This window comes from Vombatus ursinus, unplaced genomic scaffold, assembly GCF_900497805.2.
Source record: "Vombatus ursinus unplaced genomic scaffold, bare-nosed wombat genome assembly UNPS02015255.1, whole genome shotgun sequence".
Classification (NCBI taxonomy): Eukaryota; Metazoa; Chordata; class Mammalia; order Diprotodontia; family Vombatidae; genus Vombatus; species Vombatus ursinus.
The window spans coordinates 29,799,112-29,819,687 of NW_020955033.1; the positions used below are offsets into that span (position 1 = coordinate 29,799,112).

General features: G+C 40.3%; 1 protein-coding gene across 1 annotated transcript in view; it reads right to left on the bottom strand.

Annotated features, from left to right (window-relative positions):
* Positions 1-945: 945 nt before the first annotated feature.
* LOC114031773 (myomesin-1-like) overlaps positions 946-20,576 on the bottom strand; it is a 158,884-nt gene continuing 139,253 nt past the window's right edge. The window contains exons 26-33 of the mRNA XM_027846886.1: positions 17,262-17,349; positions 15,833-15,871; positions 15,629-15,734; positions 10,775-10,938; positions 7,470-7,506; positions 7,204-7,226; positions 4,407-4,462; positions 946-1,791 (exon numbers count right to left, since the gene is read on the bottom strand). Coding sequence (XP_027702687.1) covers positions 1,498-1,791; positions 4,407-4,462; positions 7,204-7,226; positions 7,470-7,506; positions 10,775-10,938; positions 15,629-15,734; positions 15,833-15,871; positions 17,262-17,349 — 807 coding nt within the window. The 3' untranslated portion in view covers positions 946-1,497. The remainder of the gene's footprint in view (positions 1,792-4,406; positions 4,463-7,203; positions 7,227-7,469; positions 7,507-10,774; positions 10,939-15,628; positions 15,735-15,832; positions 15,872-17,261; positions 17,350-20,576) is intronic.

The following is a 20,576-nucleotide window of genomic DNA, read 5'->3' on the forward strand; positions in this document are numbered from 1 at the left end:
TTGGCTGTATCCACTGTGCCACCCAACTACCTGCTTTATGGGTAGCATGGTGTCGTAGATAAGGGCCTGAGCTTGGAATCGATAAGACATGAGCCCATATTCAGTCTTTGAAATTTACTAGATCCGAAAACCTAAACAAGTGATTTAATCTCTAAGTACTTCAGGCAACTTTCTAGTACTTACATACCAAGTCAGAGGGGAGTTGAAATCTGCCTTGAGGCAGGCAGTTCCAAACAGGGAGCTCTCTAGGCTGAGTAAATCACAGATCTTTCCAGTATTCACATAATACTTGCATTACCTACTTCACAGGGTCCTTGTAAGTGAAACACATTTCAAATCCTAAAGTGCTATTTAGATATAAGTTGTTAAGTACAGATATTATTGCTGTTTTTCATAACATCAGGTCCCTGAAATTCAGAGAATAAGTAATTTGTCCAAGGTCATTTAACTAACACCCAATGGAACTAGGCCTCAGTTCTGTTTTCTGACTCCCAGGCAGAGCAGTGTGATGTTAACCAGTCATTCCACTGTTTGGAATATTTTTTCCCTCCAGAAACAGCTGAAGTTCCTTCTCTGATCTGATGATTATAGCAAAGTGGATACAATTTGTCTATTAAAATGACCAAAATGACCTCATTGTCTACATTGCGGTTCAATTATTATAGATGCCTTATCAAGTGAATGAGTTTGACAGTGTGGTAAGTAGATCAATTGTGTGGTGATTGGCCATTTCTGCTCCTTGCATTTGCCTGCAAATGATGGAATTAGTTATTTCTCAAAGACACTGCCTTTACCTGTATAAACCTCATGAGAACAATTATAAAGAGTGTTACTATATCATTAAAAGTCTTGAAGAATGAATTTTTATAAAAGAGACTACGTTGGATAAGTTATGTCACGGCCAACAAAACTAAGAACTAATATTTCAAGAATCAGGGAAACAAATTAATGGTTAAAAAGAAAGGTACATGAGCCTTTATTTGTCAATGAGAAGGAGGTTTCAACATCAAAACGGTATTGACACAACTTACAAATCTCTATTAAGGCCACACATCGAAAACACCAGTTGGTTCAACACCTTATCTCAGTGAGCCACGCTATGCTATGCTATGTTCTAATGGCACTCTCTAAGACCTTCTCTGCTAATGACTCTCTCCAGCTACTCTAATGCTCTAGAAAGCATCTCTTTGACCCTGGCTTTTCTTCCCAACAAGCTCATCTTGTTCTTTCCTTAAAACTATATCTTGCTATTTATTTCCTATGTCATCTGCTTAGGAAATTGTATTATGTGAAGAAAAACTGTGAGGATGACCCTTGTCAGTAGGTTTCTCAGACACAGGGGAGAGTTTACAATTATGCCTGCAGGGGCAGCGCTAACATAAGAACTCAGTGGACAGTACAAAGACTGCTGCTTATCTTCGACTCAAACCACTTGCATTCCACCTATCATGGGCCATCTCATCTTCAGTCATATACCTTTCTTCCTTAGTCTAAAGTTTACTTTGTCTTCTTAGTCTGTTTTGAGGTCTCAGAGGCAGCTTTTGCTGTCTCTTCCTCAGGGAGGAACACACTGACAGTAAAGTCACTTGTCTCCGAGCCGTATTTGTTTTTCACCACCAGGCTGTACTTCCCAGAGTCGTTCGTCTGGACTGCAGTAATGGTGAAGTAGGCCGTTTTCCCAGCTTCTAGCTTCAGGATGCAATGCTCATCTGAGGCCAATGCCTTTTCATTCTTCAGCCAGGAGATCTCAGGACTGGGATCACCCCACAGATTGCAAGTAAGATTCAAAGCCTAAAAAAGCCAGTCGATGGAGGAGAGAAGGCAATGAAAGAGAAGATAATCTTAGTTAAATAATAATTTCCAGAATAATCCATTGAGTCCTCTGGCATGGTCAGATGGGAAAGGTAAGTGTAGACATTGTGGACCAGTGGTTGTTGGCTGCTAAGTACTTGTCTGAGTGCCGGATTTGTTTTTGAGTTAAACTTTTCACCCTAAGAATCCACTAAACAAATTGGGTTCTTGAGGACTGAAATCTGACTGTGGAAGATTTGGAGACTAAAGGTTATCATTAGCTTCAAATGTCACAAGGAAGGATGGCTCCTTCGACTCATACTCATCACCCTTTCTTTCATAAATGCCAACTGATCACATTTGCTGTAATGTAAAATTCTAATTCTGCCACAGTAGCGAAATCTCATTGCCACCATCACCCCCTCTGTATTTTTTCATCATATTTTCTGAATGGCAGGCAGCTGCTTTGGACAAACTAACTTATTTTCAAATTTGTTTTCCTTTGTTTTCTACTTTTCCCCAAGTTCCACTCAATCTGTGGAAGTGACAAGGCTGTCCTGGCAAGATTCTTTCTAAATAGAACATTTCCTATTTATTGCTAGCCACCTGTATCAAAATAGGTCTGTTGCTACATTGTATCCTAGGATTTTGAGTGGATAGAAGCCTTAAAGGTCACTTAGTCCACCCTTGTCCCCATTTTACAGATGAGGAAACTGAGGACCAGAGAGGTTAAGTAATTTGTACTAAGTACCAGAATCAGGATTAGAGCCCTGATCTCCCAATTGGGTTCAGAAAATTTAGACCAGATCAAAAAGACCAATCTCTTAGATGAAAAAATCACTATGTCTAACATTTCAAATTCTATTCCATCACTTTTCTTACCAATGTCCTAAATCAAAGACAAAAGAGCTTCTTTGAGGGTAAAGGCTATTTTCCATTTTCTTTTCATATCCCTAGTGTCCAGTACTGTGCATTATACACAATCAGTACTTAATAAATGCTTGTTGGTTTGTATTGAATTAGATTGGGCTGAAAAAACCTTTGATCTTTTTTCACCTATGGAGAGACTAGCTACTATATCAAACCTCCATCACACTAGAATGTTTAATTTGCCTTATTTTAAATTGTTATGTGTCATATTATAAATTATTATTATAATCATTATAGATTATTATTATAATCATATTATTACAAATTATATGTCATAGTGCTGTCTTGATTGTCCTTAAGGTGTTTCTATTGATATGGGAAAGAGTTTCCAGAAGCACCAGGGATGGCCTTGTTAATTTTGATTTTAGTGACACACACATAGAGGTGTATGTGGTCAAAGATGCGTGTTCTTTGATTTGATGATAAACTTGTAAAAAGCCTAAACATCTCTACATCCTGGCTTCCCTCTCTTTCTTCTAGTCCCAGTTAAAATTCTTCCTTATACAGGAAAGCTTTCTTATTCCTTCTTAATCCTGGTGCCTTCTCTATTTTGATTATCTCCAATTTAGCCTATATATAGCATGTTTGTGCACAGTGGTTTACACATTGTCTCCCCATCTTAGACTGTGAATTCCTTGAGACCAGCATCTGTTTTTTTTTTTTTAAATTGTATCCCACCTTTATTGTAAGCCCACCTCAGTTTCAAATACAACTTCAGTATCATTGAATAGGCACAGAATAGTGGATAGAGATCTGGCCTTGGAGTCAGAAAAACTCAGGTTCAAGACCTATCCCTGACACATACTGTGTGATATACAGGAAGTCACTTTTCAATGCTCCAGGCTACAGTCTAAGACCATATGTTATGAAAAGTTGTGGCTTTGCACTGGTGGAAGGAGTTCCCTAAACTGATGAAATCCCAAGTCTGGACCAAGAGGTGAGAGAGAGGAAACACTGAATGTTTTTGAACAGAGGGGTGACATGCACATAAAGAAGATTCATCTTGCAGTGGTGTGAGGGATGGATTGAGGTGGAGATTGTTGGGGGGAGGGGACCCTTTACAAGGTTACTGCACTAGTACAAGTGGTTACCTATAGGAGAATGGTAACAGTGGAGATATATAGTGGGGGTTGGATCTGAAAAATAGTTAAGAGGTAGAAATGGGCAGGACTTAAAAACTGTCCTATAGTTGCTGTCTGACTCTAGAATTTCCCTCAGCTCCTAGGGCCTCCTCCCCTGGGAACACAGCTTTTCCTCATGGGTCCCCTTCTCCCATTGGTGAATTCATCCCAGGGCCTCTATTTTGGGGAAGGGCCCAAGTTGGCTAACCTGTAAGCTCCTCATTAGATTGTAAGGTCCTTGAAGACAGGTACAGGTACTGTCTTTTGCCTCTTTTTGTGTCCTCAGTGCTTAACCCAGAGACTGGCACATAGCAGATGCTTCATAAATGTTTATTGATTATTGATTATTGATTTTTCTCCTGGCTCAGCTCCTGACTCACTTTCCAATGTAAACACCATGTCCTTGTGCACACCTTTCCCCATTCCCCCACCTGTTTTCAACTCTCTTTCATGTGTTGTCTTCCCCCGTTAGAAAGTAAGCTTTTTGAGGACAGGGACTGTCTTTTTTTTGCTTGTATTTGAATTCCCAGTGCTTAGCACAGTGCTTGGTGTTCTGTGACATACCTTGCCTTCCTGTATGGTGACCACATCTGGCAAACCTCCCAATACACGGGCACGATCTGAAAACACATGTATTTCTACTAAGTATCTGCAAAGTTACAAATGCTTATACTATAAGTATAATCATGTCTATTAAACAATTTTCAGATTTCATTTCCCTCTCTCTTTTTAAAAATGACTTTTAAAAATCCACTTATTTTCAATATATGTAACAAAAAAAGATGTAGCTGGTGGTTTTGGACTTTCACTTGCTAATACAAACACACCAACACACACACACACACACACACACACACAAACATTTTCCACCTCTCACAAATATCTTTGATAACTTTGCTCCAAATGAAACTCATTTTTGGCTTGAGACTGTTCTGCTGTATCAGGGAAGAGGTCTACTCCAGAACTTTTGTCTGGAGTTGTCTGGCTCAGACAACTCTGGAGCTGAATGAAACTGCATCTGGAGTTTCATATGGCAGAGAGGGTTCGTTTAAATGCCTTCCAGGGACATCTGAAACTAATTTCTGGGCTTCCCCAGTATTAGAAATAGTTGAGTCATACAGGGGAATGTGTATCAGCCAGGCCTGGAGGCTTGCAACACATTGAATTCATTTATAAACTTCTCTAAAGATCTTGTCCATAGTCCCCAAGTAGCTGGCTTACAAGGCCCTGGTAGATGATTCCAACTCAAGCCTCACCGCACCCCCAACTCTGCTACAGCACCTTCCATTTTCTATAGACTGCTTTCTGGACTTTCCACACATTCCCCCTCATTTTCCCTGAGTCAGGCTGTAAACGTAAACAGGCACCTGCAGATAATACGATTTGGTCCTGTTCAAACTCTACCTTCATTTTTGTCCTGTGACCTGGTTCTAGATCCCTCTCTCCACATGGGGAATCATACTGTTACCTGTCCTGCCCAAAAGGGGCTTGGGTGTTCTGCCCAAAGGAATATAAATTTTGATAAGTTCGAAAGATATCTTGGGGTTTATGGTCTAAATTTCTTTTTTAAAGTTCATGCGTTAAACCCAAATCACTCTGGCTCTCATTGATTGGTCAACAAAAGGTCCCAGCCCAAGCTTCACTTGGTCATTAGATTGGTGAAGTATTCCTGGAATGGATAATGCCTTTTTATACCTAAAGAGTCCGTATTTATGCATACAGTTGATAGCTTTACAGATGGGGCCTAGACATCGCTATAACAGGGGCAAACTGTTGCTAGGGCCAAATATAGCTGGCCAGGTGAGGCTGGATTTGTCCTGGGGGTTGGGGTGGGGGTGGTAGTTTGTTAATTCTTGTTCTAATGCACCAATGCTCCAATGCCCCTCCCACCTCCATACCACTCTCCCTTCCCTTTCTTTGATTAGGGCCCCTGAAAAGCATAGACTTGCTTAGATAGAGGGAGGATTCTGAGCTCTCACCTCTCCTGGTAGAACTAAGATAGGTCTCTAGAGTTTACAGGCCTTGAGATACCACCTAGAATGTTTGGGGATGGTGGTCAATCCCTTTCGAAGCATGGACAATTTGATTGTCCAGTGACTAAAAATTGGGAGACATCTGAGGTACCCTGCTAACCCCTGGGTAAACAGGTCGGAGTCTAATTCTGCTAAAGGGAGGTTGGAGGGATAACAGGACTAGGAGTGGTTTTAGATCCCCTACCTAAGAATGGAGCCAGTGCTAAGTCTTAGAAAGCACAGAGCAGAAAATGCACACCAAAAGAAGTAGGGGAGACCACGTGCCTTTGGGAAGAGAAAGAATGACCTGACTTTTGGGCAATCCTCTGGCATTTACAGACAGCTAAATTTTACAACATCCAACACAAGAGTGACAAGTACCTCAAGAGAAGGGAGTCCTTAGTGTGCCTGCCACCTTACTGTCAGAGCTGTGTGCTCTGTTGAAAGTTAAAATTACTAGCTAAATCAGGAAAGAAAAAAAAATATCTGCCTTACAAATCTCTAGAGTGCCCATGAAGAGCTGGAGGACTTTAGACACTAGGACAGGGGTAGGGAACCTGCGGCCTCAAGGCCACGTGTGGCCCTCTAGGTCCTCAACTGTCAATCAAACTGAAGTTTGGATTCAGTCCAAGGGCGGCACTTGAGGATCTAGAGGGCCACATGTGGCCTCAAGACCACAGGTTCCCCACCCGTGGACTAGGAGAAGACCCTTGAATGGTAGGCAGGTAACCCCACTGACAGAGAGACCAGAGGCTAACAACCTCAATATCACAGGACCTAAATTTTAGCTAGAAGACAGCAGAGGTGATTCAATGGTCAGTCCAGAGGAGAGTGAGCAGGTGACACCTATACAGCACCCACACCACTCAAGAGCAGACTAAACCAGAAGAAAATGGTATATCCCAGTATCAAAAGATAAACCAACCAAGAACTACGGGTGATTGCAGGTAACATTTCTTCTGGTCCATGGTGGGATTGTGGGAATTTAGGTTACTATGATTTGCCTAATGCAGAAGAATTTACAAGACTTCACCCCCCCCCTTTAAAAAAAATTAGAATTCCCTTCCAATAAATGCCTGCAAGTTGGTGTCAAATTACTAGCTTTTCCAGCAGAGAGATTCCTCTGGTTTTCAATTCCCTAAAGTAACCTAGGTCCTTTCTTCATGCCATGCGTGTCTTTGACACACAGATCACAATGCAGGTATGGTAACAAGTACTTAAGACAAACACGTCTGGGCAAAACATCCATGCAAACTATGCATTCTCTCTTCACAGTTACGGCAGTGAAGTAAAAGGTTATTCCAACTCTAAACTTTTTCTGCAGTCAAACGTGAAAGTTGTTCACTTACTTTTCTCCGCAATAGCAGCTTGTCTGGATTTGGAGGAACAAAAGAAAAAAAAAAGAGGAAAAATGTTAGAATTGATTCAAGGTAGGTAGCCGGACCCGCCTCTAATTGCTTCAGAAAACCCTTGCTGCACAATGGAGCAGCTGGAAGTCCTGCTTTGGACGTGCAAAAAACCCTTTTTAAAAAAGTGAAGATCCGCAGAAACAGTACACCGTGTTCCCATTTCAATTAGGGCACTTAAAACGATACTTGCAAGGGAAAGGACTTACTTTAACCTCTGGAATTCAGCAAAAGCTTCATCGTAGGCTGCCAACAGAAGAAAAACAAATGATAAGTGTTTTCTCGTGGAAAATTCACGACCCCCAGAGTTCCATTATAATAGTTACCTTTACCCATGCTTTGCCTAAGACCGTGTCTTTATCGGCTCTAAAACTTGAATTTACTTTAAAATGGAAAAAAAAATGTTTTTTGCTCCTCAGGTGGCAAAATAGGAAATGTTAAAATTTAAGGTCTTTTGTGTAGGGAGACAGACATGTACCAAATGAATAGAAAAGCGATAACTAGGCTGGTTAAAGGTGGCCATTGTAAAAGTTGGGCGTGAGGTTCTCCGGCGGTGCTTGCCTGGTGCCCAGGGAGGCTGAGGCTGGAGAATCTGGAGCTCAAGAGCTCTGAGCTGCAGAGGGCTATGCCAGTTGGATGTTTACAATAAGTCTGACTTCTGGGGGGGGTGGGGTGGGGAGAGTCCAGTAGGAAACTGAGCAGGTCAAAACTCCTGAGCCAATCAGAATGTGATTGCTCTGTGAGTAGCCCTTGTACTTCTAGCTTGAGAGAGACAGGGAGACCCAGTCTCTAGAAACAACAGTACACACACAAAAAACCCCAAACCCTGGTATCCCAACCTATAAGAGTTTCTAAAAAACAGACAAAAGTTTGGATCCCCATAATGAACTGTCTTAGAACCCACATTCATCCAGTCTCCTTTATGTATAGTTTCCATGTGACTTTGTGCTGGCCTGTGACAGAGAAGCACATTTGATTAATTTCCATGTATGCTTGGCTTGAAGCAAGGTTTCCCAAACAGGGGACTGGGCCCTTGAGGAGGACTGGAGGGAGGGAGACTGGAGCCGAGGAAGTTAGTTCTGAGTGTAACTAAGTAAGGCCAATTTTAGTGTGTGTAAGAAGGATTTTGTTATTCCTTTTTAGATGATAGCTCCAGGATCCTAGGTAACATTTCCCACAAATTATAGCTGAAAACATCTCCATCACACTTGCACGGTGAGATAGAGGGATGACATAATGTACCCCTGCACTGTGTTAAGTCATGATGATATTGCTAAAGTTAACCTGTGAGCTTAATGTTGGCAAGATACCTTCTTTGTCCGTTGCCCTGTAAAGCAAGTGGGCACTGATCAGTGAGTAGGGAACCCATTTTGGGGATGAGGGTAATGCAAGAGAAATGCATATACTTCCTTGATTGGCCCTCATCAAGGCTTAGGGGATCTCGAAGGAGGTGTACCCGGCCCACAAGTACTGTGATTAGGGAATGCTGTAGGAGTTGGTGCTCTCATTATCAGCAACCCTTTTGAGAAGGCTAGACTAGAATAAAGTAAGCTTATTGAAACCCTCTGAAGCTGTCTTCCTGTCTGACTGGATCAAGAGTGAACCTGTGCTAGGACACCTGTTAGTGTTAGGAGCCCTCCTGTGTTGTCCAGCCTCACAAACGGTGTTACCTGTCTGTTTACCTGTGAAACAGGAACCCAGGCTTCTCTGGGCATGCCCAGTTTGTCTAAGATGGAGGTGGCCCAGATCACCTAGCATTGAGGCCTTTATCTGCTACCACATGGATTGGAGTAGTCTTCTTTGATTGGCTGCTTGTATCTTTAAAACTGGTGAGACTGAGCTGATCTCTTCCTACCATACTCTTTCTGCCAAGTCCTTTTTGGCAAACTCTTTCAATGTTACACCCAGCGCTTGGCAGTTGAAGGTACTAAAGCTGCCTCATTTTTTCTGGAGCTAGCAGTACCAACACTTTCAAATAAAAGCACCCAACAGTGGCAGTTGCCGGGTATCAGGTACTCACAGAAGCATGAATTTGGAATCTTGCTTAGAGAGAATCTCATTTACCATCCCTTTTGTTCCCCTTCATTTTACAGATGAAGGGACAGAATTTCAAAAGGAAGGAGACCTAACTTGCCCAGGATCACCAGCCTAGTAACATGACTGACGCTGAGAGTCTTCTGCTGCAGATGTGTGTTCTCTCATTAGGACAAGTACTATTAACTCTACCTTCTGGGTAGACTTGACTTCTCCACTCTCATTCTTTAAGATCTCCTGTGATATTAGAATCATTGCATTTTAGAGAATACAGTGTTTCTAGGGGAAACTGAATCATCGGAGCTTAACGAGGGCCGAGGTCATAATGTAAATTTAGAGAAAAATAAATAGAGAATAATAAAATAAAAAGAGCTGAAAGGGCTCTCAGAAGCCCTCTGGTCCAACCCTCTCATTTTATAAATGAGGAAACTAAGGCCCAGGGAAGTTGTGTCTTGCCTAAAGTCATACAGATAACAAGCATCACAGATGTGTGGATGACTTTTTTTTCAGAAATGTAAGTAATTAGCAGTCATTATGGACATGGGACTATATTTAAAAAAATTTTTTTTGATCTAGCATCAATAATTTTTTAACAATTTAGTCTGGAATAATATAGATATAAATAATTACTGGAATAATATAGATACAAACAAGGCAGTTTTGAAGAGAGCCGGGTGGCACAGTGGATAGAGTACCAGGGTTGGAGTCAGGAAGACCTGAGTTCAAATCTAGCCTCAGAAACCTACTTAGACATATATCCCAGGGCAAGTCACTTAACCTCTGTCTGCGTCTGTTTCCTCATCTATAAATTGGGGGTAGTAATAGCACCTACCTTCCAAGATTATTGTGAGGATCAGATGCCATAATAATTGTAAGGCAATTTACAATGTGCTGTATAAATGGTGGCCATTATTATTATTTTTAGGCAAAACTCCTTCATTTAGTTATTAGGTCCTACCTGGAATACTTAGCTGAGTGACCCTAGGCAAGTAATTCAGTCTCTGCCTCAGTTTCCTCATCTGCAAGATGAGGGGGTTGGGCTCAATGACCTTTGAGATTTCTTCCACGTCTAAATCTATGATTCTATAAAGTGGAGGAGAATTTAGTGTTTTAAATTGCTGACCCTGAAACATAAAGGGAGGTAGTTGGGAATGACTTAAGATGGAAAGGATTTTGGAGAAATAATAATGATGATGATAATAGAAGATGATGTTTATCACAACCACCCAGTAAGGTTAGTAAGAGTATTTTACACCTACTTTAAGGTTTACAAATTACTTTTTCTTGCAACCAACCCTGCAAGGTAGGTAAAGGAAGAATTATTACCCCCATTTTGCAAGTGAGGAAATTGAGGTTTGGAGTAGTTAAGTGACTTGGCTTGAATAATCACCCGATTGATCAGCACCAGAGATGAGTCTTGAACCCAGATCTTAAGGTTTCAAGTCTAATGCTTCCCCACCTCCCCCGGTGTATTCCTTACCTTGTCCAGAAAGATCCACTTTCCTCTCATGGTTAGTTTTGCCATCAAAGAGCTCCATTACATATTTTCCTTTGTCATTTGGAGTAGGCTCATTGATTTGTAACCAAATCTGCTCTCCGGTGACACCGCTCTTAACTCTGTCGCTGTACCTAATAGCAGTTCCGCTTTGGGAAACAAAGGAAACATCATTAGTGCTTTCTTTGGGTTAGGATTTCTTGTTCCCTTGAGCTCTTCTTGCTAAGAAGAGGCCAACATAAAAGCACTAAAAGACTTTCAAAGGACTGTTGGCCTGGCAGCAATTTCTCCTGTGCTTCAGTGAATATTTCTGGCTGCTGAAACAAGGCTCTGCAATGATCAGTGGCCGTGAGTCAGGGAAAGAACTTGACAAGAAGGTATGGGACTGTGTTTTGGGTATGTCACCCCATGCAAACCGCTGTTTATCCTAACATGTCACCCCAAATAGTAGCCTGGAAGTCAGAAAGAAAAGCAACTATTTCAATCAGACCTACTCTGTACTCTCCCCAGTTCCCAATATGTGTTGTGATATTTATTATCATTATTTTTGCCATTCAGTCATTTTCAGCCATGTCCAACTCTTCATGACCCCATTTGGGGATTTTCTTGGCAAAGATACTGGAGTGGTTTACCATGTCCTTCTCAGCTCATTTTACAGAAGAGAAAACTGAGGCAAACAGGGGGTAAGTGACTTACCCAAGGTCACATAGCTAATAAGTATCTGAAGCTGGATTTGAACTCAGGAAGATGAGCCTTCCTAACTCCAGACCTGGCACTCTATCCATTGCACCACCAAGCTGCCCATCAATCATTATTTTTAGTTGCCGACTTAGAATCGTTAAGGCTAAAAGACCAAACTATAGGTTAGTTTATATTTCATCCTAGGGACAAAATGATTGCTTCATGGGTAGATTACACTTTGCAAACTGGCAAAGGACATGGGTTCATTTCTATGTGAAATCCATTAGTAAATGGTGTTGTCAAATAATCAAGATACACGGGAGAGAAACAGGGTATGTGGGAGCAAGAACTAGAATCAGAGTTGTCTCAGAAATGAAGAGGGAAGATTCTTCTGTACTAGGACACAGTGTGCTCAATAGAATAATCAATCTCAAGTGCAAGGCCAGCATGAACAGCTACTGGTATTTATCTGTCTGTAATAATGAGAATGTAGCAAGAATCATAATCCCTTATCTGGGATCTGCAAGTATAGAAATACTGTTTCTTTGGATAAATATGTGTTTGTGCAAGCCTTTTGAAAAGTATAACAGGGAGGAAAGCTACCAAAATGGAGGAGTAGGAGGAAGCAGTACAGAGCTATGTAGAAATTTTGAAATGCAAATATTGGAGTAGAGAGAAACAAAAAAGTAAATACAAGCAAGTAATCAGAAAAGACTTCCTAAGTGTTTGCATTCTAAGGGGTGGGATGGAGGTAATATCAGCTAGGATCCTAGAGGGAGTAAAAGAAATTGGAGGAGCTAGGAGTGATTTTTGCTATATTTTGATGATCTTAAAAGATGAAAGGAATGGGGATGGGGGAAGATACCCTAGTGAAGAAAAGAGGAGAAATAAAAGGGGACTTTATATCTCACATAAATAGGGAGGAGGTACAAAATCACCTTCAACTTACCTAGCATAAACCTTGTTTATACATAATTGCTTGCATGTCTCCTCTGTTAAGCTGTGAGCACCTTGAGGGCAAGGACTGTTTTTGCCTTTTTTAAGAATCCCAAGGATTTAACGAAGTGCCTGGTACATAGTAAGCACTTAATAAATGCTTGTTCATTGACTGACCTAACAATATACTCAGGACTTCCAATATTAGCCAGGAGAATAGATTTTCCATGACTTCCTATAATAATCATTTTAACTTTCCTGATAGTTTTAAAATAATGTCATGGCTTATGAAGGCACTGAAATCAGCCCTTTGACTTTGGAATTCCTAACAGGATCCAAAAATAAATGGAAAAACTTTTATTTGAACAATTAAATAGAATCATTTAAGTGCTTGATATTTACTAGCAAAATAGCCATAACAAAAAAGTCCAGCATTTGACAAGATTTCTCATGTTCCTTTGGTGGAACAGACAGAGAGATGTAGGCTAGATTTTAAGTGGTTATGGAATTGGTTCAGTGGCCCTTAGTGCAATGCCCCTGGCACATAGTGCTTGACAAATAATTTCATCCTTTCTTCTTTCTTCTCCCCTTTCTTTCTTTCTCTTTCTTTCTTCCTTTCTTTCTTTTCCTTCCTTCCTTTTCTCCTTCTCTCCCTCCTTCCCTTCCATTCTTCCTTCTTTCCTTCCATCCTGCCTATCCTTCCTTCCATCATGCCTATCCTTCCTTCCTTTCTTCTTTCCTTTCTTTTTTCTTTCTTTCCTTCCAGATCAAATAGTAATTAATTGTTCTCTAACAACTTGGGAGGAGGGCTTTAGTAGAGTACCTCAGGGATCTGTGCTTGGCCTGTGCTGTTTAACATATTTGTCAATGTATATTTGCATAAAGGGATAGATAGATAGACAGACAGATAGATAGATAAATAGCTGGTATGCTTAACAAGTTTTCAGAGTACACAAAGCTAAAAGAGAAGCTAACATCCTGACAGAGTCAGTGTTCAAAGTGTCTTGATAGGCTAGAACATTGAGTCACATCTAATAAGGTAAAATTTAATAGAGGTAAATGTAAAAGTCTAATACTTAGGTTAAAAAATCATTTCATAAGTACAAGATGGGGTAGGTGTGATAGGCAGCAGCATATCTGAAAAAAAAAATAGGTTTTTAGTGAATTAAAAGATTAACGATTCCATAGTGTGACATGGCAGCCAAGGGAGCTAATACAATCTTAGGCTGCATTAAGGCAAGCATGGTGTCCAGGATGAGTTGACAGCTGTCTCTCCTTCATTCCTGGCTGAACCATATGTATAATATTATGCCCGTTCATTACTGGGTGGCACGTTTTAGGAAGCACATTCTTTAAGGTGGAGAATATTCAGCAGAAGGCAACGAAAATAATATAGTGCATTGAAATCACGCCCTTTGAGATTCAAGGGAAGGATTTGGGCATGTTTAGCTTGGAGAAGAAGCTAAGAAGTTCTTTCACGTGGGATTAAATTTGTTCTGCTTGGCTCCATAGATCAGAACAAGGAAGAGTGTGTGGACATTGCAAAGAAGCAAATTTTGGTTTAATGCAAAGAAGAACTTCTTAACAATTGGAAGTGCCCTGTAATGCATTGAGCTGCTGTGGGATTCGGTGGATTCCCTCTCAGGGGATGTCTTCAAGCAACAGCAAAGCCACTGGCTGCTTACGTTGTTTAGGTATGTGTTGAATTAGATGGCCTCTTCTGTGTAACTTGGAGCATTTGTGATTCGCCCCCTTTCTCAAATAACATTCACATGCCCCAGCTTGCTTCCTTTCTTTCTTTCTTTTTTTTTTTAGGCAATTGGGGTTAAGTGACTTGCCCAGGGTCACACAGCTAGTAAGTGTCAAGTATTTGGTCTGAGGCTGGATTTGAACTCAGGTCCTCCTGACTTCAGGGTTGGTGCTCTATCCACTGTGCCACCTAGCTGCCCCTCCCAGCGTTCTTGTTCAGCAGGTAGTTATTGTAGAGAAGACATAAAGCTGACGGTTCCATAGCATATCCATTTGACTTATCTTTGCTCCTCACCACTTCCTTCAGGTTAATTCATTGGAAGGTACTAGATGTCACAGATAAGATTTCTAGAAACTTGGTGACCTAATTTTATCCATTTTAACTTAAAATAACTTCCAAAAATGTACCTGAGAGAAAAAGTCAGAACAAAAGAAAGAAAAAAGCATTCTGTGCTGGCATCCTGCTTTCTTTCATATTTGTTGTTGTTGTTCGGTTGTTTCAGTTGTGTCCAACTCTTAGTGGCCCCATTTGGGATTTTCTTGACAAAGATACTAGAGCGCTTTGCCATTTCTTTCTTCAGCTCATTTTACAGATGAGGAAACTGAGACAAACAGGCTTAGGTGACTTGCCCAGGCTCACACAGCCAGTAAGTGTCTGAGGCTGGATTTGAACTCAGGTCCTCCTGACTCCAGGCCTGGTGCTCTGTCATGCCACCTAGCTGTCTTTCTTCCACATAAGACCCCTGGAAATCTTAACTAAACTAACAATTGAGGGGGCTGGGGAAGGGGGAAGAACTGAAGTAAATATTAGTACTGAAATTTGTTACTATTACCTATTAAATTAGTAATTCGTAATAATGGGGGAAAATTTTAAAATACAAAATTAAGTTTTTATTTTTAAAAATAATTATAATAATAGTAATCACCAGAAGGCTAGGCATCGAGGTAGAATAAATTCCTTCAAGCTTGAATCAGTCCAAATTCACCCCCAAACCTTAAAATCCTTCCTGAGATGTGGGCTGCAGGATCTACAACATTCATTAGTGTAGTAGTTTAGCCACAGGACACTTCAGTGGCTTATGGATTCCTTGAAAAATAAGACCATTAGTTCATATCTTGGGAAGTCTGGAGTCCACTAAAAGATATTGATTTGTTACAATATTAATCATCTACTCCTTCATCTTTCAATAATTTTTTGCTATATTTAAAGTTCAGACAGAATCAGGGGACCTTTGTTCAAATTTAGCTTCAACTACTACTTGGGATATAATCTGTTCCACCCCCTAAAGAAAAATCTTTCTGAAAGAATAGCCTGCCACAAATTCTTTGCTTCTGACTTCTAATCTTATATGTCCCAATCTGAAGGCCATGAATGTTGAAAGAAATCTCTACTTCCAAGAAGGATGTTGGGATTTTTGCTTTTCTTTAGGGAGGAAAAGTTCCCTCGAGGCCAGTAGGCTCCCATTTACTTACTTGTGGGACCAGTTCACTTTCAGATCATCCAGGTAATAATTAACAAAGGAGTACAGCCTGATGCCCTCTGCTGTGCTCTGGATTTTCAGTTCTGTGGCAGACAAAGCTGAAAGGAGATGGCAGGTTATTTCATGCACATTGAAGTTCCTCCACAAAACAGAACAATGAGTGACTCATGCAGCTTCTGAAAAAATGAAAACTTACCAATTGTCTTGCAGACTTCAGTCATCAGGTCTTTAAAAGCTGTGAAAACAGATGTAGAGAAAAAGTTCAATAGAGAAAGAAACTGAAGTTTGCATTAAACATAAAAACTTAGCTTCAAGTTTCCCTGTTTGTTTGAGAGGATAAAAAAATTTAGATTTGGAAGTCTATTTTACAGAAACTGAGGTACACAAAGTTTAGATGATTTGCCCAAGGCAGCATAGGTAGCAAATGTCAGGATTCAAACCCAAGTTTCCTGACTCCTTGCCCATTCCACTATCCTTTGCCATACCCACCCCAGAGATCAAAGCCAAAATTCAAACCAATTACTTGTTAGTAATTCTGTTACAAGGTTTGGTGTAGGAAGAAGTTAAAGCATTGGGTATTTGCTTAATAATTATAATTTTGTTCACTTAATAATTACTGATAGCAATTATTTATTAATTTAATGCTGATAGCAATTAATAATAAAATCAAGGTTTGCAAATTACTTTCTATAGATTATCTCATTTGATCTTCACAATAACCCTGCAAGATATAGATGAGGAAACTGAGGCTTAGAGAGTTTAACTGACCTCCCCATAGTCACATGAAGTTGAACCGAGGGCTCTCTTGACTGCAGGTCCAGTGGTACCATACCACAATATTTTATAAGTGACTAATATTATCAAGATATACCCATCCCCAAGAACCTCAGAGAAGCAAGGTTGCATTTGGGGGGAGCTTCTTACCTAGGTAGTAGCTATATAGCTTGGAATTTCATACATAATCATCATAATCATTGCATTTGGGTGGGGTTTCTTACCCAGGTAATAGCTGTATAGCTTAGAATTTCATACATAATCATCATAATCAATCACTATTTTTGTCTTCATTTGAGAATAGATCGTTCTTTTAAATACATGTTTTATGTGTATATATGTATGTGTAAATATACATATATGTATATATTTGGCATAATGGATAGAGTGCTAGGCATGGAGTTAGAAATATCTGGGTTTAAATCCCACCTCTCCGAGCCTCAGTTCCATCAATGGTAAAATAGTGATAATCTTACCTGTAGTACATATCTTACAGATTGTTGTAAGAATCAAATGAGATTGTCTAGGTATGGTTCTTTGAAAATCATATAGTTCTACATAAATGGCAATTCTCATAGTTGAGTTTTTGTTCTAGGAAAATTTTTTAAAAGATAAAAATAATTTTTGGAATTAGCCTATTAAACTTTCTATAAGTGTCTGAGAACACACATAGCTCAGTTGGTATGTCTATGATTTCTAGGGAGATTTTCAAATAAAACAATCCCTCATCTACTGGAACTTTTAGAGAAAATCTATGAATGGAGAGCCATGTGACTTCACACAATATTCTGGTAACCTTACTATAGATTATATCAATGAACTGAAGTATGAACTCAGCAGGGAAGACTGACCTTCATCCACAAGCTTTAGTCTGCTCTTGTCTTTCCCTCGGTCATCTTTCAGTATCACTTCGTAAAAACCAGCATCTTTCCTGGAAAACTAGAGGAAAGGGGAAGGAAGAAAAAACACACAACATCCCAATGAATAATAGTTTTGGTCAGATTGGAGAGAAGCTTTAAAAAGAAAAATTGGGTTTGAATTTTTAAGGCCCATGACTTAATGTAAATCTGGCATAAACATAAGTTAAACAAGAAATTTCTTACCTGAGGGATGGAGGACAATTTCACAGAAGACCCCTCCCGTTATAATTTACCTAACCAGCAATCTTGGTTTGTCATCTTTGTGATACTTTAAATGATTTAAACAGTGAAGTCTGAGGCCCTTAGCTTGTACACTTTTATTACTAAAACCAAATTTCAAGGCATTCAGAAGCATTGCTTTTTAAGCAGGACATACATTGAAAAATATTTTTATAGTTTGGTTTGCAGTATAGGGGGAAATGAGCTATCTTGAAGTTCAAATAAGGAAATCATAGAATCAACTGTCTTAACATGCCTCTCACCTCAACTTTGTCATGCATTCATAGAGTACAAAAGCCATGTCCCCTGCACTAGCCAATCTTCTTTTTCCCATCTTGACCCCTTGGCGAACCAATTAAATTCTACAATGTCCTCCTTTCTTGAATCCCAAACCCTCTGACCATTTTGGTGATTCCACCTTCCCAAGTCTTGAATCATTCTCACCATTCCCCAACTTCATTCCTACTCACATGCTTCTGAAAGAAGGTGGGAAAAAATCATGCAACCATTCTGGATCCACTGGATTCACTACAAATTTATGTTACCAACTTCAACTAGGCCCTCACTGATGCTAGGCAATTCTTCTATATCTGCCTTATTAACTTATAAGTTGATATACCAGGAATTCTTTTTAATTCCTCTTCAAAACTCCCCTGGCTTTTCCTCCCTCCACTTTCTCAGTGGAGAACCTTGCCTTATATTTTACAGAAAGATTGAGTCTGTTTGCCATGAGCTCTTTCTTCTCCCCTTGTTATCTCCTATCACTCGGATGCCTTCTGCCACTATCTCCTCCTTCACCCCTGTCTCACATGATGAGATAGCATTACTCCTTACCAAGAACAATACCCCTCAGGCAATCCTATTCCTTACCATCTCTCCCAACATATTGCCACCTCTATTACCCCTGCTTTAACACTTATTTCCAGTCTTTCCTTGTCTACTGACTGGTTCCCTGCTGCCTACAAACATGCCTATGTCTCCCTCGACCTGAAAAAACCCTCATTTGATCCTTCGGTCCCCACCATTGCTCTACATCTCTTCTCTCCTTTGGGGCTAAATACCTTGAAAAGGTCACCTAGGTTAGGTGTCTCCACTTTCTCACCTTTCACTCCCTTCTTAACCCCTTCTAATCTGGTTTCTGATCTTATTGGATCTAAATTGCTGTCTCCTTAAATACCAACAATCTCTTAGTTTTCTCCTCCACTTCTCTTCAGCTTTTGACACTGCTGATCACCCTTTCCTCCTCTATACTTTATTCGCTTTGAGTTTTTAGAACACCACTCTTTCCTGGTTCTCCTTCTACCTATCTGACTGCTCCTTCTCAGTCTTCTTTGCTATATTCTCATTCAGATCATTCTCTGTAACTGTAGGCATCCCATAGGGCTCTCTCCTGGGTCTTCTTCTCTTCTCTCTCTATATGGCTTCACTTGGTGATTTCATTGGCTTCGTTGGATTTAATTACCTTCTCTATGCTGATGATTCTCAAATATACCTTTCCTGTCCCAATCTCTCTACTGATATCCAATCACCAACTGCCTTTCAGATACCTCAAACTGGATATCCCGTAGTCATCTTAAACACATCATGTCTAAAATAGAAATCATTATCTTTCCCCCTAAACCCTCTCCTCTTCTTACTTTCCCTATTATTGTAGAGGGAACAGTCCCTCCTCCCATTTCCTTACTATCTTTCACCCCATCACATTCCATCTATTGCTAAGGCCTGCTGATTTCCCTTTGCAACATCTTTTGAATGTGCCCCCTTCTCTTCTTTGACACTGCCATCAGTCTACTTCAGGCCCTCATCACCTCACGTCTTGATTATTGCAATGGAATAATCCTGGAATAGTAACTTGCTGGTGGGACTTCTTATTCAAACCTCTCCCCATGCACATTGATAAATAACTAAGACATATATAGGGTAAATACAAAGTAATTCCAGAGAGGTGGGGATATCACTGACAACCAAGAGTCAGGAAAGACTTTATAGAGGAGACAGAATTTGAGCTGAGTATTGAAGGGAACTAACAAGTCTAATTTGTCTTCTACATGATAACTCATCAGACTCTTCATGTTTCCCATCTTCTCTTATCCAGGCTAAATATCTCCAGTTGCTTCCATTACTCCTCACATTAGATGACCTTGAAGTCTTTTGACATACTGGTTGACCTCTGTTCAGTGTTCTCCAGTTTATCCACGTCCATCAGATTGTAAGCTCCTTGAGGTCAGGAACTGTCTTTTGCTTCTTTTTATATCTACCACACAGTGCCTGGCACATAATAGGTTCTTAATAAATGTTTATTGCTTGATTAATTAATTGTTAAAACATGATACTCAGAACTGAACACAATAGTCCAGATGTGGTCTGAGTACAGGCAGAGCACAGCGGGAGTATGACCTCCCTAGTCCAATGTACAATGTCTCTCTTAATTCAGCCTAAGATCTTTTTAGCTTATTTTGCTGCTGTGTCACACCGTTGACTCACACTGAGCTTGCATTTTCCTTAAACACTAATTCTTTATGAGAGTAACTGCTGTCTAGTCATCCCCCTATCCCCCACCCCGTTTAGCTTTGTGATGGAGAAGAGAGTCTATTCTTTTTTTATTTTTTATAACCCTTCCCCCACTCCAAGATGGTGTGCATTCTGAATACCCCTTCCCCTAATTTGCCCTTCCTTCTATCACCCCCTCCCCCTTTTCTTATCCCCTTCCCCTTCTAGGGCAGGATAGATTTCTATACCCCATTGCCTGTATATCTTATTTCCCAGTTGCATTTAAAAACAATTTTTCACATTCATTTTTAAAACTTTGCGTTCCAAATTTTCTCCCTTCCTCCCTCCCCACCCAACGAAGGCAAGCAACTTGACACAGGTTATACATGTGTAGTCGTGCAAAACACTTCCATAGTAGTCATGTTGTGAAAAACTAACTATATTTCCCTTCATCCTATCCCACCCTCCAGTTATTCTATTCTCTTTTTTGACCCTGTCCCTCCTCAGAAGTGTTTGCTTCTGATTACCCCCTCCCCC